General features: G+C 41.4%; 2 protein-coding genes across 8 annotated transcripts; both read right to left on the reverse strand.

Moving 5' to 3' along the window:
- Positions 1-2,902: 2,902 nt before the first annotated feature.
- Positions 2,903-7,685, reverse strand: rbm15 (RNA binding motif protein 15). Its single transcript, XM_046056307.1, has one exon. The coding sequence runs from the start codon at positions 7,530-7,532 to the stop codon at positions 4,980-4,982; it is 2,553 nt and encodes an 850-aa protein (XP_045912263.1). The 5' UTR covers positions 7,533-7,685; the 3' UTR covers positions 2,903-4,979.
- A 2,997-nt stretch (positions 7,686-10,682) lies between these two features.
- alx3 (ALX homeobox 3) lies at positions 10,683-22,074 on the reverse strand. 7 transcript variants are annotated; one of them, XM_046055317.1, is made up of 9 exons: positions 21,973-22,074; positions 21,193-21,364; positions 20,374-20,705; positions 19,485-19,598; positions 18,064-18,218; positions 15,911-16,226; positions 11,860-12,134; positions 11,612-11,734; positions 10,683-11,424 (listed from the first exon to the last, which is right to left on the reverse strand). In XM_046055317.1, exons 4-9 carry the CDS (start codon positions 19,492-19,494, stop codon positions 11,077-11,079), a joined length of 1,227 nt encoding a protein of 408 aa, XP_045911273.1. In that variant the 5' UTR covers positions 19,495-19,598; positions 20,374-20,705; positions 21,193-21,364; positions 21,973-22,074; the 3' UTR covers positions 10,683-11,076. The 7 variants fall into 7 exon arrangements, with proteins under 7 accessions (XP_045911273.1, XP_045911274.1, XP_045911272.1 ...); XM_046055318.1 differs by having other exon boundaries at positions 21,942-22,048; XM_046055316.1 differs by lacking the exon at positions 21,973-22,074 and adding an exon at positions 21,821-21,920.
- Positions 22,075-22,153: the final 79 nt, after the last annotated feature.

Here is a 22,153-nt window from a genome sequence, read left to right on the forward strand (position 1 = left end):
TCAGGCAGTTAATGTGCTGTTAATCAAAGAAAACAGGTTACTCACAGTAGGTGACACGTGGTGGTGTGTTTACTGATGCCTGGAAACAAACTGATGTACCAACAGCTGTCCAGTGGAACTCTGTATGGGAAACATACAACGTGTATTAATCTTTACAGTGTTAAATGTTCACTTATGATCGCGTAAATTATTTGAAAATGCTTGTTAGTGCTTGTCTTTTAGAAATCTACATAGTGATCGACGTAATAGCCAAGTGAGTGCTTTATACTACAATGAACTGCATTGCAATCAGTACGGAGAACATACATCAATTGTGAAATTGTAGTTGCAACATTTGTGGCTTATATAGATTATTGTTTTTTCACCAGTGAATCAGATTATCTTTCTAACAGTAATGCATGAGAAAATATTATGGCATGGGATGTGCTGAACTGAGGTGATTATACAATGCCATTGTACACCAGTTTACATTTACAAAATGTTAAGACGTCTTACGAACACTAGTGCAAAATTATAATATGGTACATTCACAAAGGATTATAGCTCGTATTTGGAAATCTGGTGACACTTACACCAAATTTAGTATACCCGTAACCTTTCAAAATTTGTGAACATTTTAAAATTCCTTGTTAGAAGGTTAGAAGCTTTTATCTAATTTTTAACAAAACACCTTGCAAGGTATCATATTGCTGCTTGATATATTGTGGTGTGAATATTTAGTTGCATGTCTCTCTGGTTCTGATTAACTCGCTGCGTTATTTGACACTGCGGCAGTATGACAAACAGCACATGTAGCTGCTCATGCTCATACAGCCTCAATATTATGGGAGCAGAGTAAAAGGCATGCAGGTATCAGTGAAGTGCCAGATTCTGTGGTCAAGTATTGTATCACAGATTGATTTTATTTTCACAAGCTACATTTTATTCCTAACTGTTGGCATGTGATGGATATACAGGCACCAGGATTGGGCTTCCTTTAAATTTCACATTAATATTATCCATTTCATTATCTGGATGTTATAATTTGTGGCCTATACTTATTAACACATCATAATGCAAAAGACAATTTTGTGCCAGAAGCTTTCTTGTGTTATTGCAATTCTCTTAAATTAAATTTGCCTTCAGGCTTGAACAAAAAATTATCTAAAAAAGGTTTCTTTTAGCAGGATCAATAACTGAATCTGTGTTCGGTAGTGGCTTAGTGACAATGTTAAGAGAGAATACAGTGGCTTGAAGCTATTTTTGGTCTTCCATGAAACAATTAGGCCTTTATACTTGTATGACAGTAATCCCCATTTGGTTTTCCATCTCTACTAAGGCTGCAAAAACATCTCATCTGGACGGGCGGATCAACAGCTGCAGTAGCCTAACTGTGAAAACTCAGCAAATTTTATTTCAACCTTTTACATAAATTTTGCAGTGAATGTAAACGAAGGCTACTGCATGATTATCAAAAAAAGTATAAATTTTTAAAGTCTTAAAATGTTCACTATTACTACATTACTTACATTTGTTATTTATCATTTTGTTGTGTTAATTGCATCTTTGGAAATAACCTCAGAAATGACTGACTGTGCTATTCAGCATGTTATTGTAAAACATGTGGTGTTGACACTTTATACTTACCACTGCTGCCTAAGCCACGATACAGACCTGACAGGCAGCCCTTTTTGTCCTTACTCACCCTCTTGCTGTTTCTATACAGTAGTCGTACAGTGATACCAACTCTGTCCAGGATGTCTGGTGTGCATGAGTGTGATTTGTCAGGTAGACTGTGAGAGGATAAGGCAGGAGCTCCCTGGTCCTCAAGATGGCAATGTTTTTCTAGTGGAGTAAGGGGTCCGTCTCAGCACAGATCACAGCATTTGCTTTCACACTAATATGACTAAAATGGATGGTAGAAGGAAATGGAAAACTTTCTTTCCTGTGTAAAGTGGCCATAAACATAAAAAGGGCATTGGCAAAGTAAACAGGTCTCCTAGAAGAATTTGGGGGAAGGCTTGGGGTCCTCAGTGTGGGTTCCTTCCAGTGTTGTTAAAAAAAAAAATAAAAATAAAAATAGGAAACAAATTGGCCTGTTCGTATTTCATTTCCAAGCTGCAGCAGACCTCAGATGACGATCAAATACAGCGTCAGCACAGCAACACACTTCTTCACTTGTCTCCTCGGAGAGGGTTCAATCAGAGGAGAGCACAAAGATGGGACCAAACAATATTCCTAGCTGAGGTCTGGGCCAATCCTCTTCCCTGAGCCAAACATTTAGTCAAATTAAATCATAACTGGGCAAAGTGTAATAAAGACAAATCAGCCCAGTGGTTCAGCTTGGCCTCTGCAGTGAGACTCAGCTTGAACTGTAGCTGCTATGGAAATTTCAGAGCGGCGTCACCCACAATCTCCCGAGTGGAGTGTGTGACAGGCGGTGATGGGATTTCCTCAGGTCCTATTCAGAACCAGGAACAATGCACATGAACTCTTTAGTGTAATGACCAGGGAGGACCAACAGGATACTGGTGCGTGCTGGTGTCTGCTGCCACCCTCGACTCCCGGACTGCAACGCTGTCTGCATCTGCATCTCACGCTGCAAACTGGATTCTGGCTGTAAACAAGGGGCAGCAGAGGCTCCTCCATCCTGATTAGGTGTTCACATGCCAGCAGGAACAGTTGAGGGTATAATAAGGGATCATGGGGGAGTGATTTATGATGGGAAACTTAGGAGCTCAGAACAAGCCAGTAAGCAAACAGCGATCCTTAAACGGTACAGGGGTCTCTCTTCACTGGTGCTAAACAAAATTGCAAATTGTCTCCCTTTTTCGTGTGCAGAAACAAAATTTCAAGTGACAACTCCTTCGAGACACACTAAGGCAGCTTGTTTCTTCAATTTCACTTCCATCGAAGAAACAGGTTTCCCTTCAAATGAACAATTTATTGATAATCGGTCACATTAAGTGCCCAAACGCACTTGCAGGTATGTGAACAGCTTCGCATGGGCTCTACGGATTTTCCTTTCCCATGACATCAAAGTGTACATTGCTCAATTTTCCATTTAAAACAGAAGCCATCACAGGTGCAGATGGGATAACACAACTTAAAAGCTGCCTCATTAGTGAGGACTCACAAACACTAGGAAGCCTTCTCTGCAGGTTTTTCAGCTCTGCACTCGTCTCCTCAGGAGTCCAACGTTGAGGTGGGTGTGATGTTCACACACATGACAATTTTCCAACATGTTAATGTTTTCAGTACATATTAAACCAAAATTCAGCAAATTATAGTTCGGGGTGGGTTACTATTGCATGACAAATATACAATGGCAAAACAAAGCACTGTAAGTAGGCCTTGGGAGCACGTTGGCAGGCATGAGTAAAATATTGTCCAATTGAAATTCATACATTAACTGTTATGGTATTTCTAAAACTTTAAAATTACAGACCTACTTACTGAACAAATAGCATATTTTTGTTACTTGGTACCAACACCTTACTGATACTGATTATTATTATTCTTGGAGGACCTACTGGTTTCAGAGCAATAAATGAAACAACACAAAACTCTCTAAGCTTTTTATCCATTACTACTGTAGTTTTTCATAGATCACATTACACAACCATTTCTAAGGTAGGGATGCACAAAATAAAATAGGAAGTAAAAAAATGTTGTAAAACATGTTAGTATTTGCTTTACTATGCTATGCATATTGTGTTACGGGCTGTTCCCTGGGCAGAAATCTCATATCTGTTAGTATTCAGCATTCCACATAAAGTTGAAGTAACTATTTAACTTTGTCAGTGGACATACACTGAGTTCATTGTCTGTCTTGCAATTTGGTGTTCCAATATTGAGGAACACATTAAGATTAAGATACACTCAAATGCAAACCATGATGAACCTGAACATAATTTCAATTTCAAACAGAATTCACAACATAGGTATGTGAAGAGAAGCTTTAACTAGTGACCTTCAAAATGTTTTAACTTTGAGAACGCACACAGGCAGGCCAGTGGGAGCTTCAATGCAAGTCCATCAAAATTAAAACACATTGCACAACTCTTCTTTGGTACGCCACACTCCATTCACCAAACTTTTAATGCTGTCTTGTTGTTGTCGGGGTGGTTACGTCTGGTGCACGGCATGTGGTGCCCTGGAGAAGAGCTGTGCGATATGTTTTGACCTTCAAAATCTTTCTCCAAAGAAATTAGCTTTGTAACTGCAGTACCAAATCATTCATAACACCTTTACTGAAAACCAGAACTTCAAAAATGTCATGCTCACTTGTGTCTCCATCCAAAAGTGATTATAGTAAAAAGATTATTGCACTGTAATTCAGAGCTTTGAAACAGGATGTTTTCAGATTCCCCCTCATGTAAATACCTGTATAGGAGGTAGACAAAATAACAACACCAATACAATCTAAAGCAATAAGGAATAATAGCCCAGAAAAAACCATTACCTTTGTTAAGCTTGTAATTTTCAGCTTTTGTTAAAACTGTGTCTTCGACACTATTGTAGCTTCTGATGCCATTGTTTGTAGTTATATTGTAACGGAGGTGTTATTGTGTCCACTCGTGGCAGTTCTAAACGTTCTAGTTTTTTTCTTGTAGAGTTTGATATCCATTTTATTATTATTTTAAAACTGTAAATCAAAAACAAAAATGTGTTTTCTATACGACTTATCTCTTCTTAAATGAAACTGAAATGTGTTCAACAAATGCTCCTCATATTTGACTCTTTTACAGTATTTGACTGAATTACTGAAGGTTAATGACCTTGTGAGCACTTAAAAAAAATAATTTCAAAAAAACACACCCTTAGTTTTGTAGGAGGGCACTTTTTGTCCTTTTAGTGGAATACATGGCAGCATACAAACACTCAGGAACCATACTAGTGTACCCCCTAATGCAGAACACGCAGCATGCAATAGTTACTGACATACAGATTTTTTTTTTTTTTTTTACACCACTTGAGCTTTGTGTGTTCTGATTTTTTTAAGATGCTCCACGAACCACAATCATGACCAGATAGTCCTCTTCACTATTAGCCAGAGCTTTGGCAGAGGAATCCAGGAACTGCTGGGAGAAATCACAGGGAGGGAAAGCATGAAGAACCCCCGTGTTGTCTTTATCTCTGCTCCCTCCCACAGGTAGGCTGATGACTCCAGCTGCTTGTTTTTGGTTGAGGTAGGACACCAGGTTGCGAAGCGGCCGCTGAGTTGAGACTGCGGGATCAGACGAAGATATATCCTCTGTGGTCCCAGGAACTGCCAGCAGGATGGCGTAGCCTCCTGGCCCCGCCACCTTGATGCGCCGGGACACCTCGTCAAGCTTGGGCTGGTCCAGACGGAGACGCTGGGTGATCTTTAGCTCGCTCACCTGCCTCCCTGTTGTGCCGTCAGCAAGCAGGTCGCTGGCTACGTTGTGATCGCCCTCCAGCAGGTGCATGTTGGCCGGGAAGTTGCTGTTCTTGAGCAATAGCATACCATGCCAGGCCAAACTGAGTTTGGTGCCATCTGGTTTCGATGGCTGACCTCCTTTGGAACTGCTCTCAGAACGTTCTCTCTTGGCCGGCCCCTTACCACCATCGCCTGCTTTGCGCTTGCGCTCCCCAACTGCTGAAATGTTACTGCTTAAAGGTCCTTTGTCAGATAGACTCTGGCTTTTGAGTCTCCGTTCAGCCCCAGCTCTTTCCAGGCTGCTGTGATGTTCGCGTGCAGGGGAGGGTCTCTCACCCCGCAGCGGGCGCTCTGAGTCACTGAAGCGCCCTCCATCTCTGCTGCTACCTCCAGGACTACCATCTGGAGAAGCACGTCTACGCCTTACAGTCCTCTCAGTGCTGTCAGGTGAGTGGTCTATATGGCGTCCATCCTCCATTACACGCCGCTTGCGTGCTGGTTCTCGTCCCTGCAGCTCTTGTTCCAAAGACCAGGGCTCCCGTGCCCGCCGCTCACGTTCCAGGTGCTCCAGAGGCTCAAAGGGTGAGGCCCGTACCCGATCACGAATTGCTGGGTTGGGCCACTCAGTTCCAGGAAAGAGCTCTCTCTCCCTGAAGTGAAGAGGCGGTGGAGTTCGTTCCCTGACCCTCAGAGGTTCAGGAGTGGCACGGTGAACAAATGACTCAGCTACCATGTCAAAAGGTGGGATTGGAAGAGGCTGCAGGAACTGCTGCTGGTAACGATGCTCAGTGTCAGCAAAGTCCACTCTAAGTCTTCTCTCCGGGCCTCCCAGCGGGAAGCCCCTCATGTGTGTGCATGCCGCTTGTGCAGCGTCCAAACTTTCATACTGAATGTAGGCCCAAGTGTCCCCCTTTCTGTAGTCAATGGTCCTTATAGTACCAAAGCGATCAAACTCTCTTGCCAGGGCAGCTAAAGGAACCCAGGGTCCAAGTCCACCCACCCACAGGCGTGTGGTGGGAGTTGCTTTCCCATAGCCTATCTTTATGGGGTTGTGGCCCACTATTTTGCCAGACATACTAAGCTTAGCACGGTGTGCCATGTCAAGGTTCTCAAATTTCAGAAATCCATATGTGCTGATTTGTCCTCGTGTGGGTCTTTTAATGTCCACTTCAGTTATGACCCCAAACCTGTCAAAAGCTCTCCGCAGGTCTGCTTCTGTAACAGTTATGTCCAGATTGCCTAAAAACAATGTCCTGTTGGCTCTTTGGTCATCTTCTGGAGATATAAAATCCTCCTCACGAAAAGCTGCTCGCTCTGCAATGAAAGCTGGACGTGCCCTGGCTTCAAACAGAGCAAACTCCCTGTCCCGTTCCAGTTCTCTGGGCAAAGGGGGCGGCGGGGGGGGAGGGAGCCGCCCCAGTGCCAGCTGCTGCAGCCGATAGTCTCTATATCCAAGCCCGGTGGGCGAGAGGGGTCTCTGCAAATGTCTATGGCTCTGTGCTGCAGCATACAAGTCTCTTTCCACAGGGGAGCGGCTTCTCCTCCTGTTTATGTACACTGCCTCTATTTTCAGCGGACGGTCGTACAGCACCAGCCGTCCCCTGGCGTGCTTAGCAGCTCTGGCGTCCTCCGGCTTCCTGAAATTCACGAACGCTATCCGTTCGTCGTTGCTACGGCTTATCTTAACGCTCACATCGCCGAATTTTTTAAATTCATGAAATAGTCCGTCCTCTATGTCTTCGTCGCTCAGCTGGGTGCCGAGATCGCTTATTTTGAGGGTTTTGTACTCACTCTCGGCGCTGGGCGGCTGAATTCGCTGCTCCCCCCGTGAAGTGGTCCTCGGTGAGGCTAAATCCAGCGTCAGGCTTAGGTTGTGGTTTTTACCGAGGGAGCTAGCAGCGGCAGACTGACAGCTGTGGTTATTTCCAGTCCGACTATGACCGTCAAAATCTCGGTCTCTTTTATCACCGAGCAGACTCCTTCTCGTCGACCCGCCGTCGCTTTTGGTCGAGCTATTTCCATTATTACTCCCACTGGAAACGGAGAGAGCCCCCATTTTCTTGCTGGTCGGGTGGCATCCTCCCCTGTCTCGAATATCGTCCAAGGCCCGAGAGCGTTTTTTAATCGGCGACCGCTCTTTACCTTTCATTTCAGTCCACACGGAGCCGACCCTTGGGACGTCTGGGTTTTTATTGCAGTTTCTGCAAAATATTGCAGAAAATTACTGAAATAAAAAACGGATTTATTCACTGACCCTGCGGCAAAACAACAACAGTCGCCATTTTGTAAAGACTTAGGTGAGGACCCGCCCCTTCGACCTGATTGGTTGGAAAAGTGGGTGGAAAACTTTAAAACGGGTGTCAATCATCCTCTGACACGTTAAAATGTAAACGAATTTTATTTGTGTTTTGTATTTCAAATTTTGTAACGAAGTGAAGGAGGTGGACAAGATAACTGGAACGCTTTACAATATGCTGAATTCAACACTTTCATGACACCTACAATACATCACAATGCTAAATATTTTGAACACAACAAGGTAGTATTTAGAGAGAGATTTACAATTTATCCCAGGGCTATTTGAATGTATCAATTTTTTGCCCATCCCCATTCAATTTTATTTCCTTTTATGGAGAGCACACACGAAACATGTGAAATGACTAGATTTTGTGATAATAAACCATAATCTAGAATTTCACAGGAGGACGGGGGGAGGGGGGGGGGTTATCATGGTGTGTGGAGGGATATACCTAATACCACAAGGTGGCAGTACTTGAACAGCAGTTCAAAGGGCACAGTAGCCCATAAGGCCTTAACTAATCCTTAAAAATGACCTTTGATAGGCCTTTCCATGGCCTTTCTCCGTGGACAAAGCAAGGTGTTGACAAAGTAGTTGTAATTTCTCTTATGTAGGCTCCAGTCATAATTGTAGGACTTTTGTGTAGATAAAATGTGCTATGAACAGCCTTTTAAGTTAATAAGTTAAATACTGTAGGTATTTTAGGTCACTACATTTGTTGGTGCCTTTCAATGGGTAACACCATTGAAGTTGCAGGCAAAATGAAAACAGACTACCCTTACTTGGCCTTTCCTTGTGCTTTATTTTAGTTATTTCCCCCCCTATTTATGAGTAAAACCTTTACTTGAATCATGCTAAAATAAAATAACACACCTGAGTTTACTGTTCCTATTAACCACTTTTTGCACTTCTGGATGTGTGAAAACATTTTGTGCACACTGTACAATGAAATGCAAATAGGCGCCTATTAATCTGTAGTTGATGACCTGCTAAATGAAGAAATACTGATGGTATGTCTGGTAGCAGCCAAATACAAATTGAGTTGAACTTGCCTCACTCCACTGTTTGACTGTGTTACTGAGTTGGCCACACTGTGCTACCACATTGTTTAGCTTAGTGGGACATGTTGATGCAGTTTGACTACTTCAAATACAAGGATCTGTTGTGTCAAAATAGCTGCACTTCAAGGCCAAGATAAATCTTGTTGAGATCAAAGCTCAGAACAGTGGCCAGCAGGCAGTTTTACAGATTTTAATGAGCATTAAATCATATTTTTTTTTGTCCAGGAGGCTAAGGGTATAGTAATTTCCAGACTCTAGTGACAGTTTTCACCCAATGACCCTGGGACACAGAGTGATGCTTAGTTAATAAATACCCCCAGCATCGTGGAGTCTTTTTCATTTCTTTTCTGACAAATCATACAAGACTTTTGTAGCCTGATATATTGAGTCAATACAGATAAAAGCTTATGCCACACCACTGTAACTAGAATGACAACTTAAAACTTATGACTGCCTATTGTAAGAGGTAATTGTTCCTTTTTGAAAGTGGAATAAACAATACCAGATTTATAATATTGTAAGTTATTCTATTACAACTGTCCTGACAGTGTTAGAGAGTTAATATATCAAATTCACTAAGCCACCAAGTTTCCTCTTGTGTTTCTGGACAGATACATTTGATTAACCTGCTCCCTATCTAAGAATAAATATTACAATTGAGCACTGATCCATCCATCTGCTATTTCTTCAGCTTTCCTAAAGATGGCCATCGCCTCAATCCCTTATCCCTACTGACAGGTCTTCTTATCTTCTCCACTTAATCTGGGATTTAATAAGGGAGGCTATGTAACTGCAGCAAGGACTGCCATCTCCCAGGGCCTGGCTGGAATTTGAAGCTGTGGGTGTGGAAATTGTTTCTGATGGGTTTGTGCATTCTTCTATTGGAACCACATGTTAGTGGCTCACACAAAACCCCGGCACAGACTAAAGGGAATGGCAGCTAATCCGCCCCTGCATTGGCTGTCACTGTGAAGCAAGCGAAGGAAAGGAGAGCCAATATTCCCTCATAAGACATGTACACTCCCGGGGAGTAAATGGAGCTTGGGAGGGCTTTGTCCACCAGTGGAACTTTTACCTCAATTCAAGTTACATTTTCAATCTCACACAGATTGAAATGTTTGCACATCTGACATGAATATGTTGGTATTTAGTAATTTACACCAGATGGGATGGTACCGTGCAATTCAGTGTTTCCTTGACAATAAAGTAAACAGTTTGGGGTAAAGCACAACAAGGAGTTTTCCTGAAAACAATTATTAGAAATGCATTCAGAATACATGTGAGACCAAGTAAGCTACAGCAGCATATTTAGTTTGTTATATTTGTATTAGTTTTTTTTGAAAAGACAACACATGAACACACACATACTTATAAATAAAAGCAGAAAGCAGATGAACTGGCTTCTGTGAATAATATTACCAAACAAAATACGGTCTGGTCCATGGTAACCCCAAGTTCTTCGATTAAACTGTAACTCATTACTCAGTTGTTCGGGTTTACCACTGTCGCCAGATGTGAATGTGAAATGCCTGTCTCAATGGAAAGCCAGCCGTCTGTGGGAGGCTCTCTACTTTATCATCAATACTGAAGTGTGGTCGCTGAGTTAGCTTTCCATTAATGAACCTGCCACTCGCTCCTGATACATGAAGTGCCACCTGAAGGCCTCTTGAAGCCAAGCCAAGAAGGCTGCACTTCCCGAATACAAAGAAGCTCACTTCCTGCACAGCAGAAATCTTTGTGTTTATGGCAACCACAGCCTGCAAAGCATTTTTGCCTCGCCACCGCATTCCCAGTTAAATGTGTGACACAGACTTTTGGTTATCGTTTTTTTTGTTTTGTTTTTTTTTTAAGAGTCATGTCAAGGCTCGAATAATTCTGTCTAAGATTGATTTTGTTCCATCTCTTTTCCCAAAAATAGTTTCCTACTGAATAAGACAGATTATTTAGATTGAGGCCTTTATTAATGGTCACACTACAAAGCACGACAGACAAAAAAAAAAGATTAATATGATAATTACAATTTTTACATGCTTAAATAGTTTTTCCTCTTTGGTCTCAGCATTGTGATATCAAAGTAAAACTGGAAACAATAAAGTACCTAATAATACGCTGGGTGTTTTTGCGCAAGAGGCTCAATGCCCTCAATTTTCATGACATTCCTGTTCCACTATCTTCTGAAATGTTTAATGTCACCGAGTTGGCTTATATAATTGTTAAGAGGAAATATTAGTCATATGCTGAGGTGGGTGTGTACATTGGGGGTTGTGTATGGGTCAGAAATGTAATATGCTTTGGCTCAGTCAGTGCATAATGGGGAGCTGGCACTGTTGTGGTCATGTAGGCCAGGAGAGGATGCTGCCTGGCTCTTTGGTTTTCATCCGCAGCGCCACCAGGCCCGTCGGCTTATATTCAGTGTCGGGCCCCTCGATGGAAGGGGACCCGAGGCCTCCTGGGAAGCTGTGGAGCGAGTACAGGCCGTTGATGCCCGGATGGTGTGGTGGGTGGTGATGGTGGGGATGGCTTGGGGATGTGGGCATGCCCATGAAGCCCTGCAGATTGCTGTGGGGGTGAGCGTATGGACTCATGCAGGACGAGGGGATGGAGTCAGCTCCCAGGACACAGCCAGCACCTGAGCCACCGCTTCCTCCTGAAGCCGCCCCTGGCCACAGGTTGCCCTGCATCTGGACAATGAGAGATTTAGGACAGAACACATTTGGAATTTGGTGGAATGAATATCAACAAATCCACACCACACCAAATCATTATATAATATCAGCAAAGGTGGGATTGAGCATAAAAAACACACAGGAGGATCATTCATTACGTGTAGCACAACATGTACGTCATTTAAGATCTGCAGTGGCCCACCTGGTATGTGTCATGGCGAGGGAGAAGAGAGATATCATAGGTGGCAAAGTGGTTGCGGACCTCCTGGATCTTCCCATAGCGTTCCCGTTTCCTCCACTTGGCTCTCCGGTTCTGGAACCAAACCTTTCAAATACAAAAAAATACTGTATCAAAAGAAGATTACAGGTCTTGTTCAGGCCATTAACTCTGTTCTGCCTACAGTTATAAAACGAAATGTTGTAAAATATGAGATTGTTGCCCTAACAGACCTGAACCCGAGCCTCTGTGAGCTCAGTCCTCAGGGCCAGCTGCTCCCGGGCGTACACGTCAGGGTAGTGCGTCTTCTGAAACACTTTCTCCAGCTCCTCCAGCTGAAAAGTGCTGAAGGTGGTGCGATTGCGCCGCTTCTTGTTCTTGCCTGATAAGTCGATGGAGTCAGCGATAGAGTCCCCATGTAAAGTGATGCCTGTCTCTTTGAGTTTGCCACAACAGTCTGTGACAATACCAGGATAGCCCATGGCCTTTGGAGCTCCTTTCCCTCTGACTGAGGCATGAGGGGCACACAGAAAAAGGCAGACAGTGTTTTTAAATTCATATGCAAATTCTAGCATTTGTTATTGTCAAATTCATAAGCATCAATTTAGAAATGATTAAACATTTTTAAAAATATTATTGATCTCAGTGTTTAAATAAAGGATCAATTAAAGATACCCCTGGTGTACTTCTTTTGTGGTGTTGTATGTAGAAAGATCGTGCAGGACCCCGAGAATCACCACAAACAAATCAGCAGCCTTTTTTTACAGGATATAACAGATATACATTGATAGCCATAGGCAACTTAAATATCTTTTGGAATTGTGAGGAAATTGGAGCCAGAGAAACGCACGACTGTTGTATAGTAATGGTCAGTGCTGAAAATCAAATCTCTTTGCATGTGAGGCACCGGTGCAAACAGCTGAACGATCAACCAGTCCCATTTTCACCGCCTGAGAAATTGTTTTTTTTAACTGGCACATTTTCACCTGGATATGGTTCTGGCACCCATTGGTTTTAATATTTTAATAACAACACACAATAATCCTGCATGCTGTTAATGAAACAGGGTATCACATCAACCATTTTGTTTGTGAGGTATCACTGAAAATCATTAATCTCCCGCTTGTTTTTTTAAGCTTCTCCATTTAATTCCCAAACTCAAACTGCCATAAGAGCCTGTGAGATGCCTGAGAAAAGCAACACACAACACTAATTCAACCCAACAGTGTTATAATTTAATTAGCTCAGACAACCCATATTTAGGCAGTGAACTCTCTGTTTGTTGGCTTGAATTAAACCCACAGGGCGATAAGTGAAAAACAAAATTTGATTTGTTTCATTTAGAAATATAGAAAAGAAACTTTTAGGGTCACCTTCCACACAGACACAAGGGAAACTTATTGCAATGTTCACGTCAAAATATTCACATTAAGAGTAAGACAATCAAAATACAGCACTGAATTATATTAGAGTTATCTGTTGATACAGCCTATGCTTGTTTGAATTAATATACATTCTGGCCTTTACATTCAGCAGTAAGGGGAAATCTGAAAGTATTACTTCCTTTCCTGTTAACAGGCCATGGAAAGGGCTGTTCCCTCCTGCAGTGTTTGGATGTTGTTGTCCATGTTCATTATGTTTAACCCTGAGCTCCAAAACAAAATCATTCTCCATCTATCTGCAGGCACTCACTCGCTGGGGGCAGCTGAGACACTACTTTGGTATTTTCCTAATTCAATATGGGGCCCAACAGAGAGCACTTTTCATTGCAACATTAATTTCCTCGTGTCCATTAGATCCCACCTCACACCGCAATTCATGCTGAAAATATTCCCCGTTAAGATTGGAAACTGGGGCTGCAGGACATTGTATAGCTTTTACGCTGTCAAGCACCCACATCCGCTCTGCCTCCACTCCAGCGTAACTGGAGATCTATGTGAAATGCGGGAAAAGGCAAATAGAGGATACATTCAAAATGTATAGGTAGGGATATCATGCTGTGAGCACAGGGGATCAATTCTAATACACGGAAATAGTCGTGGTAGAAATTTAAGCTTCTTTTCCAGACCTCTTGCTTCATACATAAAGGTTTTCAGTTTGTGCAAAACTTTAAACCATATGTTTCATCCTGTTTCTTTAATAAATGTAGAACATCCACCGGCTTTAAATTCATCTGCCGTAGTTACTTTAGCAGATAAAAAAAAAAAAGAAGATAATTAAAAAAGAACAATCTCAGCATCTAGCTGGGGATTTGCAAGATTTGAACTTGAGTTCATGCTGCTGAGTTCACAAAATTATTTAAATAGTGAAGGATTATTTTATTTTATTGGAGAAATAAGATGTATTTGTTTGTGCATATTTCTATACAAGACAATATAAATAAGGCAAGAGATTTCTTGTGCCCATGGATACATTTAGTCTGGAATATTTGGTGTCAGATATGCCATAAATATAAAGACAAAAAATAAATCTCACACTGGGAACATCATACATGTAAACCAGAATTTAGCAATATAGCAAATACAGTACGACATATCTTAATAAACAAAATCTCCCAAATAAGTAAACGCAAAAAATTATTATTTTTTACATTCAGACACCCGTTTATTTGTAACAGTGAGAAACATTTAGGCCCTTTTCATTGGAAAAATACAAGTTTGCATTATAAAAATTCAATGGAGAAGCAATTCTATGAAAACAAAGTCAATCCCACTGATTAAAAAATGACAAAATCTGTATTACGATTGCAAAATTGATTGCAAACAACAAACTTGATTAAAACTAAATTAAAAAACTAAATTAAAATTTCAAAGTGTGAAGATGATCCAAGGGTTATAAATGTGTTGGCCTGTCCCACCATCACTAAACTTTCCTCTCACTGTAGACAAAACAGGAAGACGTGTCTGCCTTTGAAGGTGTCTGAACCCAAACTCAAAAACACATCAGTGAATAGTATGGTTACATGCAAACACACAGTATCTACTGTGCACGTGCATACATGCAAAGCCCTAATCGCTTATAGTGATATACCCAGTAATTTAATAATAAGTTAAATTAAACTTGCATATGCGCATATGTGTGGGTGAGCGCATGCTCGACAGAGTTATGGGGAAACCATGTATGCCTTCTCTTATTTAAACACAATTTCTAGGAAAAGTAATAAAAGTCCACTTTAAACTGGAATATAGTTATCATAACTAATGGTGAAAAAAAGTCTATTGGCTGTCTTTGGCAGTAACATGAATCAAGCTGTTGTATATTATTCTGGACACAGATATCACAAAGACCTTATCAGCACTCATATCCTCTGTTGCTTTGCAGAATCATCAACACCAATAAATAAAGTGAAGGACAACAACATTTCTTCAGGCTGCAGTTCAACATATCCAATCATTAGTTTTCTTCCAAAGATGGACATTTACAGGCTACTAGGCTGACAGCCTTTGGGAGCACGCCTGCTTGCAAAATTCACTCCTGATGTGGTAAAGACTACCAAAAATTTAAAAATATGAGAATGAGAAACATCAGTCTAAGGGCTAAAATACAGAAATATTAAGCTGAACGTTGGCCTGAAAGCCTGATAGCTGACTAGTAGCCTAATGACACACCCAACTTGCTGCCAGGCTGACCTTTAACCTCTCTCACTTTACATAATGGACTGTCAAGTTAAAGAAATCTTGTTGACATTTTTATCACAACCATGCTTTCATTTACATAACCAGTAAAAATCAAGTAACACTTTTGTGTAATTAGCCTGCTAGTTGAAATGACACATTTAGGCTACAAAGTCTGTAAACAGCAAATTGAAGACTGCAAAAAAAAGAAGAAGAAGAAAAAAGCTTGGAAAACTGATCCACTAGATTTGTGTCATTTAATTCTTATAAAATTTAACAAGGCATTGCCAAGCATAATTATCGTTCTCATATTTTATTTCATCCATTCATCAATTCATTTAGATATTTTTTTACTTATCCTGTAGGGGATGGCCATTATTTTATTTTGGAAATGTCAAAAAAGGGGGGAAATATGGTAATGCAGGGATTGTCTTCAGCACAAAAGAAAGTTTTGTAGGCTATAAAAACTACTTTAATTTTTAAATGCCTTTTAATAAAAAAATTTTAAAAAAACAGTGTCCTGTCAAACAAAGGCGCTTTGTAGTTCAGACAAATACGAAAAACAAGCAAAGATCGTTGTTATTAAAGATATTGTTGTTGCGCCTACTTTTACATATGGTCAGTTGCATTTCTTTTCTTTTTGTAACACACACATTCTCTATAAACTTACCTTCCGAATTACTCTCGTAAAACGTCGGCTTGCCGCTTATCGCCGTCCCCTTTTGATCCTGGTTTATACTGTCCAAGAACTTGCTGTGTTTGGATGGTGAGGCGGGCGGGTTCGCCGGCGCAGCGCCGTGCGTAAAGTCCGCCGCAGCATCACCAAACCTGCCCATGGCGGCAGCATACACATCCCCCCGCAGGCTGAGACGGTGAGGAAGAGGAGGGGGAAGGTGCGAGGGTTTCTGCAGCTCATCGCAGGAAAGAAAGGAGCCGGAGCCGCCGTGCTCCAGTCCCGGAGAGTTTTCTGGCGTCCTCCTGCTGGTCTGCGAAGAGAAAGGCAAACAACTCTCCGTGTCCATCTTACGGGTCCAGCAGGCAGCACAGACAACAGCGACTGGGCGCTGATAGTGTGGGCGCCTGAGTGAGAGTTTTTTTTTCCTCTTCTGTGTTCATGTCAAGTGGGTGGGATTTAACAGATCAGAAACAAAGACCCGTGAAACCGGGATTGGAGTGTGTGTGCGTGCGTGTGTACGAGAGACACAGAGGGAAAGAGAGAGAGAGAGAGAGAGAGTGTGTGTGTGTGTGTATGTGGCGGGGTGTTGTTACATCAACCAGCAGTCTGATATAATCCGCCAAAAATTCAATCACGTGTGGTTTCTGTCCCTCCAATTAACCATTTAATTCCTATTTCATATATTGTTATGGGCCTAATCACCAAATCAAGCAGGACAGGAGACGCAGACGGCACACGCAACAGTTTAGGCAGGGAAACTGACCGACTAAAAACACACTTTTTTACTGATTGCCATGATGACACTGTCTATTTTTTTTTTTTTTTTACTTTTTTAATATAACTATTTCATTTCATTTTAAAATTATCTTATAAAACTTTACACCCCATGGCATAACGGGCGCGATTTTTTTTTCTCTATCAGACTGAGACTTTCTTCCTTTTAGTCTATTAAACATTTCTGCACGAACTATGGTCTTCGATCAGTTTAACAGCGATTTTTTTTAAATTTTTCCTATCAATTCGATGCATTATTCTAAAGTCAATAAACAGGCCTACAGGTGTCCTTCTGCCGCTAAACCAGAAAGTGAAGACATTGCATTTTACATTAAAATTCAGCACACTCATCAAACTATTGAAAAGACTCATATTAAAAAGAGAAGAAAATCTGAGAAAAATACAAAAGATTTCTTACTACGCAGTTAGGCCTACATAGCATGTGGAAATCAGCAGAGGTAAAACTCATTTGGATAATAGGTTAATTGAGACCCAAATCCATACGCAATTATCATAATTGAATAGGCTTTGCTATAAACAAAATGTGAAAATCTAGTGAGATCATTTATCTAACTGTCCACCTGATGGCCTATATTTTTCGCTGGCTTTGTTTTTAAACAGACCCAGACCCATAATGGTCAATTGAAAATGCGCCGGCATTCATCAATAGATGTAATTGCATATGAGGCAGTTAGGCCTAGGCCTATATCGTATTTACGCTAAAGAGATATAGAGATAACTTAAGAAATTGTATTCTAATTATATATTAAATTAACGTTAATTTTAAACCAAGGACTCTCAAATTCAAATCTTAATTTAAACAAAATGAATATTCGATCGGCAATCTAAAGTATAATGGACCAATGGGAGGTCTAAAAAGGGAAAAAAACAAACTCTTTTCGGTACTATACATTACAGGCGTCTGCCAGACATATAGGCCAGTAGTTCACCATTTCCTTGTGTTTAAACTATGTTGCTGATTTCCTGTGGTTGCACTAAATTAATACTGAATGTCTTTCAAAAATGATGGAAACAGCAAAACAATTACTATGAAGGTCATAACATCCCCTGCTTGCAGTGAAATACAGTTTTAATTAATGCACTATAATTCTTAAATCTTTGTGGGGCTTTTCCTTGAACTCACTTGACAACTGTTTTGATGAGAGTCAATATAAAAATAATAACAACATTTAGAGTGAAAGCAGAAAAATCTGCTTTGCCCATGACACAGAGCACACGATTTTATACCATGCAGCTCAAAACAGACTGACTACCCTCAGAAAGCGTTAGACTCAGCATTAAGATAAAAGGCTTTTGATACTGACACCTTATCTCCAATCTCAACAAACATCCTCTAAACACAGTGTACTTACCAGGTTCAGACACGGTACCGCTGGTTTTGGGGACATCTCACCATCTGTCAGGATACCTGAGGCCGCACGCAGTTCAGCTGAAGGACAAGTGTGTAAACATGAGGTCCATTTGGTCTGAGAGGCCTCATAAGCCCCATTTGATTCCATTTTGAGCTCTGAAATTTAAATGTGTCCACAGTACATGTTACAGATCCAAGCGTAGGAAGAAAGAAATACAGAGTTAAGATGGCATGTGAATGATTGTTCCAAGTGAGCTCAAAATCGTGCTTGAATCTTTCCTGGTACGAAGTCTAACTTCCATCATTATTTCAATAACAAATAGCGAAAAGCTGACAAACCTACTAAATGTTCTTGTCAATGAACAGGCATTAATAAACCAACAGGAAACCATTTTCATCATTAATCAACCAATCTTATTCATACTCCAGTGTGCAGACAATACTCTCAAACTACATTCCTCTCTTTACCAAGAGAGTCATAAAAGCGTATGAACAAAATGAAAATTCCAGTCTGCATCTGGAGACAAATTGCAAAGACATGGCTGCTTGTGCAGAAAGGAAGAGGTCCTTTAAATTTAAAATGATTAGTGTCCTTAGATATTAGGCCTAATGACATTTATGAGTAACATGACTTAGATTAACATGTTTGGGTCAGTAGAGCGTAGAGGCTAAAAAAGGCCACGCTGTCATGTTAATCACAACCACAGTGCCACCTTTTACCCTCCCACATTCTGAGTGTATTCATCCCCGTAAACTTCGGCCTAGGTGTAGTTGCCAGCATTTATCAAACTGTCTGGCTATCCACATTTAAAAACCTCATAATTCTATTAGAGGGGAGTAGAAGTTCTAAGATGTACTCACAGGGGGACACGGATATGTTTCTCAAATCTCGTGACAAGCATGTCCTCTGTAGCCTGAGGTAGCAGGGCACTCTTGAATTCACGGACCCAGCTGAGTAAATGCATTCCAGAAATGTGGGCAAAAGGAAGAACGGCTGTGCTATGATCTCAGAGCTGCCGCAGGTACCAGTGTTTATATGAATACTGCATCAAGAGTGCATAAGATGTAGAGGATTATGGGTATGTTATTTGCTGAGGAATCAAAGTCTCCTATGAGTCTGCGTAGATGTGTGCTGTGGCTTGCTTAATTATACTTGAGGGGGGAAGGGGGCACTGACAATACTTTCCAAGACTTGCAAATCTTTCAAAATAGACATTGAAATCTTTGCCACATCAAACAAAAATGAGTATTGTCCTTTATAAAATAAGCACATCATGTGAAATGATGACTAAAATCCTACCTCAGAAGGAGATGTGTGCATTTTATCTTCAGCCACACAGGGAAAGAAGCGACGGTTAAAAGCAGGGAAATGGCAGAAAATAGCATCAACTCGCTGTCCATACCATGACCAGCTCCACTCACCACTCCTCATGGTCCTAAACCCTTGTCCTCCAAGCCTGTCCTGAGCATGACCCTGCACAGGAAATCAGTTCAGCCTGTTGGAAGTCCCAGGTCTCCCCCTGCCGCCTCCCGGCTCTGGGCACAGACAGCGTAGATAAAGGTGACCCTGCGGCCTTCCACCCCTCCCTCCACTACATCCTCTCTGCCTGCCTGTCAGTCTGCAGGGATTTGTCACACCCTGTTACACCTTACATCCTCTCGCTTACAACTTATTGGCACATCCTTGGCTTGCAGAGATATACTACCTCTGAAACTTTGCACATGTACAGATATACACAAGAATACCATATTCTACTTTTGATTGTATATAGTGTGTACATTTCATATATTTGATTCTGTATTTTATTCTTTCTTTAAGTCACTATATCCCCTCTGCTGCTGGGCCAATTTGAATTTCCCCAACGGGTGATCAATAAAGGAACTCTATGGAAATCTTATAATATGTGTACACACAGACACAACTCTAACCAAAATGAATTAACTAATCGGGCACTAATCTTCTTTATTACATAAAATCAGACTTTTAAAAGTTTATGTAATAATTTGGTGATGTTATAATAGTGAACAAAATCTGTCATGTGTGTAGAGAGTAAACAAAGATCTGACCTTTTCCAGTGACAATCTGTGTGATGGTCCAATAGCATGTAGATGGAAAAGTTATTAATATGGACCTGCCAGATGAACACTAACATAGACAGCCAGCGAGAATGAAGTACAACTCTGTACTTCATACAAGCTGGCTGTCTTTGTCTCTGGCTATCACTGCCTGGGGCCTTTCCTCTCACGTACAGGGTGGTGATTCAACCTGAGGTTTGCATTAGAATAGGAGAAGGATAGCTAATTCAATTACCCGCCATGAATGCACAGAGATGATCCCTTATGCAGAGGCAGTGCTCCTCTCAGAGGCCTCCCTCACATCCTCCGCTCCATGTCCAGAAGCTGCCAGAGCCAGCTGAGGATGTGATTGACAGCTGCCGACCCGGGGGTCAGCCGGCTGGAGAGGTGCATTCTGGGAACTTAAGCTGGCCTGCTGTAGCGATGGGGGTTGAGGTTTTGAAAGGGAAATGGGAAGTGGGGTTGCTGTCCTCTGTCTGACCTCGTACGAGGCGTCATGGAGCACACTGGAGCCCAGTGAGTGTCAAGATCCACAGCCACAACACACGAGATGAGCTGGGTACGTATCTTTCAGAAGAACAGACCAACGTTTTTCAAATGGGCGATGGTATTGTTTTGCTTAGAATCTTACTGTACAAAAATATTATTTTTTCTGCACTGCTCTGCAAAACCACAAAACATTAAAAAGGGAAAGTTTTTCCTTTAATTTCACTGCTGGAAAGATCATGACACATTTAGCTACCTAATTAACCCCCTGGTGATCTTCAAACCAAAGGACCTTGATGTTTGACAGTGTAGACAGACTAATGACATGTCCTGCATACTTCGTGATTTTAAATCTGGACACAGTTCTTGCATGATTGATTTATCATAAAATATTTTATACTGCAACACATGCTATGTGGTGCTTTCTTATTGTAGTTTTAGAACTTTTACTGTAGTTTGTGCTTTGGGAGCACAAATCCAAGACAGAAAAGGCTTGCAACAGATAAACTACAGAACACGATAACTGAAAATTGCCAGTTTTCAAAAGAGATATAAAAATTGACAATACCGTTTGGACCAATGTAGTTTGATGTTGCTTTAAGTAATTCGTTTCCCCACAAAGTCCTGCCATCGTTTGCTCCTCTGTCTCTCCCTCTGCGTCTGTGCGTAGACCCCCTCTAGCTCACAAATTCTCTTGCAACATGGAGAGAGACACAGTGTCGGTCTACACTGCTGAAGACCTAGATTGTAAAAAGAAAAACAGTGGTTCTGTTATCTGGGCACATTATCGATTTAAATGATCAGATGTGTGACACTACATCTCAAATTTGGCTTTGTACAACTGAACATTTAGCCCACTTGTAGAAAATACCGATATTAATTATGTATCGGAAATCAGCCTAAAAATAACAGAATATGATTTTTGGTCCATATCGCCAAGCCCTAGGATAAATACAGATGAGAGATATTATTTGAGCCCTATCAAACAGTTTTTTTTTAAAATAGGCTTACAAAAAGAAATTGCTCTTGACTTGATTGCATTGACTGAGGTTGTCATAGCAACAAGCTGAAGGACCCATAGCCCACAGGTGCTAGCTTAAGCTCAGACATTTTAGCATTTTCATATGAGCACATAACCTCTTTCATATTTGTTACAGAGAGCTGAATGAGGAGGCTTGCTCGGCACAGTAGCTCACAGAGAGAGATGCTGTGTGTGTGCGGGAACACCGGTTTATGAAAGCTCAGACTGTCGTGATAAATGCCTCTGCTCTGACTAGCTCTTAATGAAGGACAGACCAGCACAGCCACGCTCCTTACTCATAATCTCCAGGAAAACCTAAACATGCACCTTAGCAAAACCACCTGGGTGCATCAGCTAGGCCCCGGTACACCGGACACACGCCAGAGCTAAAAATAAATAATGCCTAAATGTGTAGCGGACAAAGCTAAGAGGCCTGCGCGTGGACGCATGCGTAATAGAGTGCAGTAAAAAATAGTCTTGCAATTTCCTTTTGTTTACTGTCAGCATG

This window comes from Micropterus dolomieu, linkage group LG08, assembly GCF_021292245.1.
Source record: "Micropterus dolomieu isolate WLL.071019.BEF.003 ecotype Adirondacks linkage group LG08, ASM2129224v1, whole genome shotgun sequence".
Taxonomy (NCBI): domain Eukaryota; kingdom Metazoa; phylum Chordata; class Actinopteri; order Centrarchiformes; family Centrarchidae; genus Micropterus; species Micropterus dolomieu.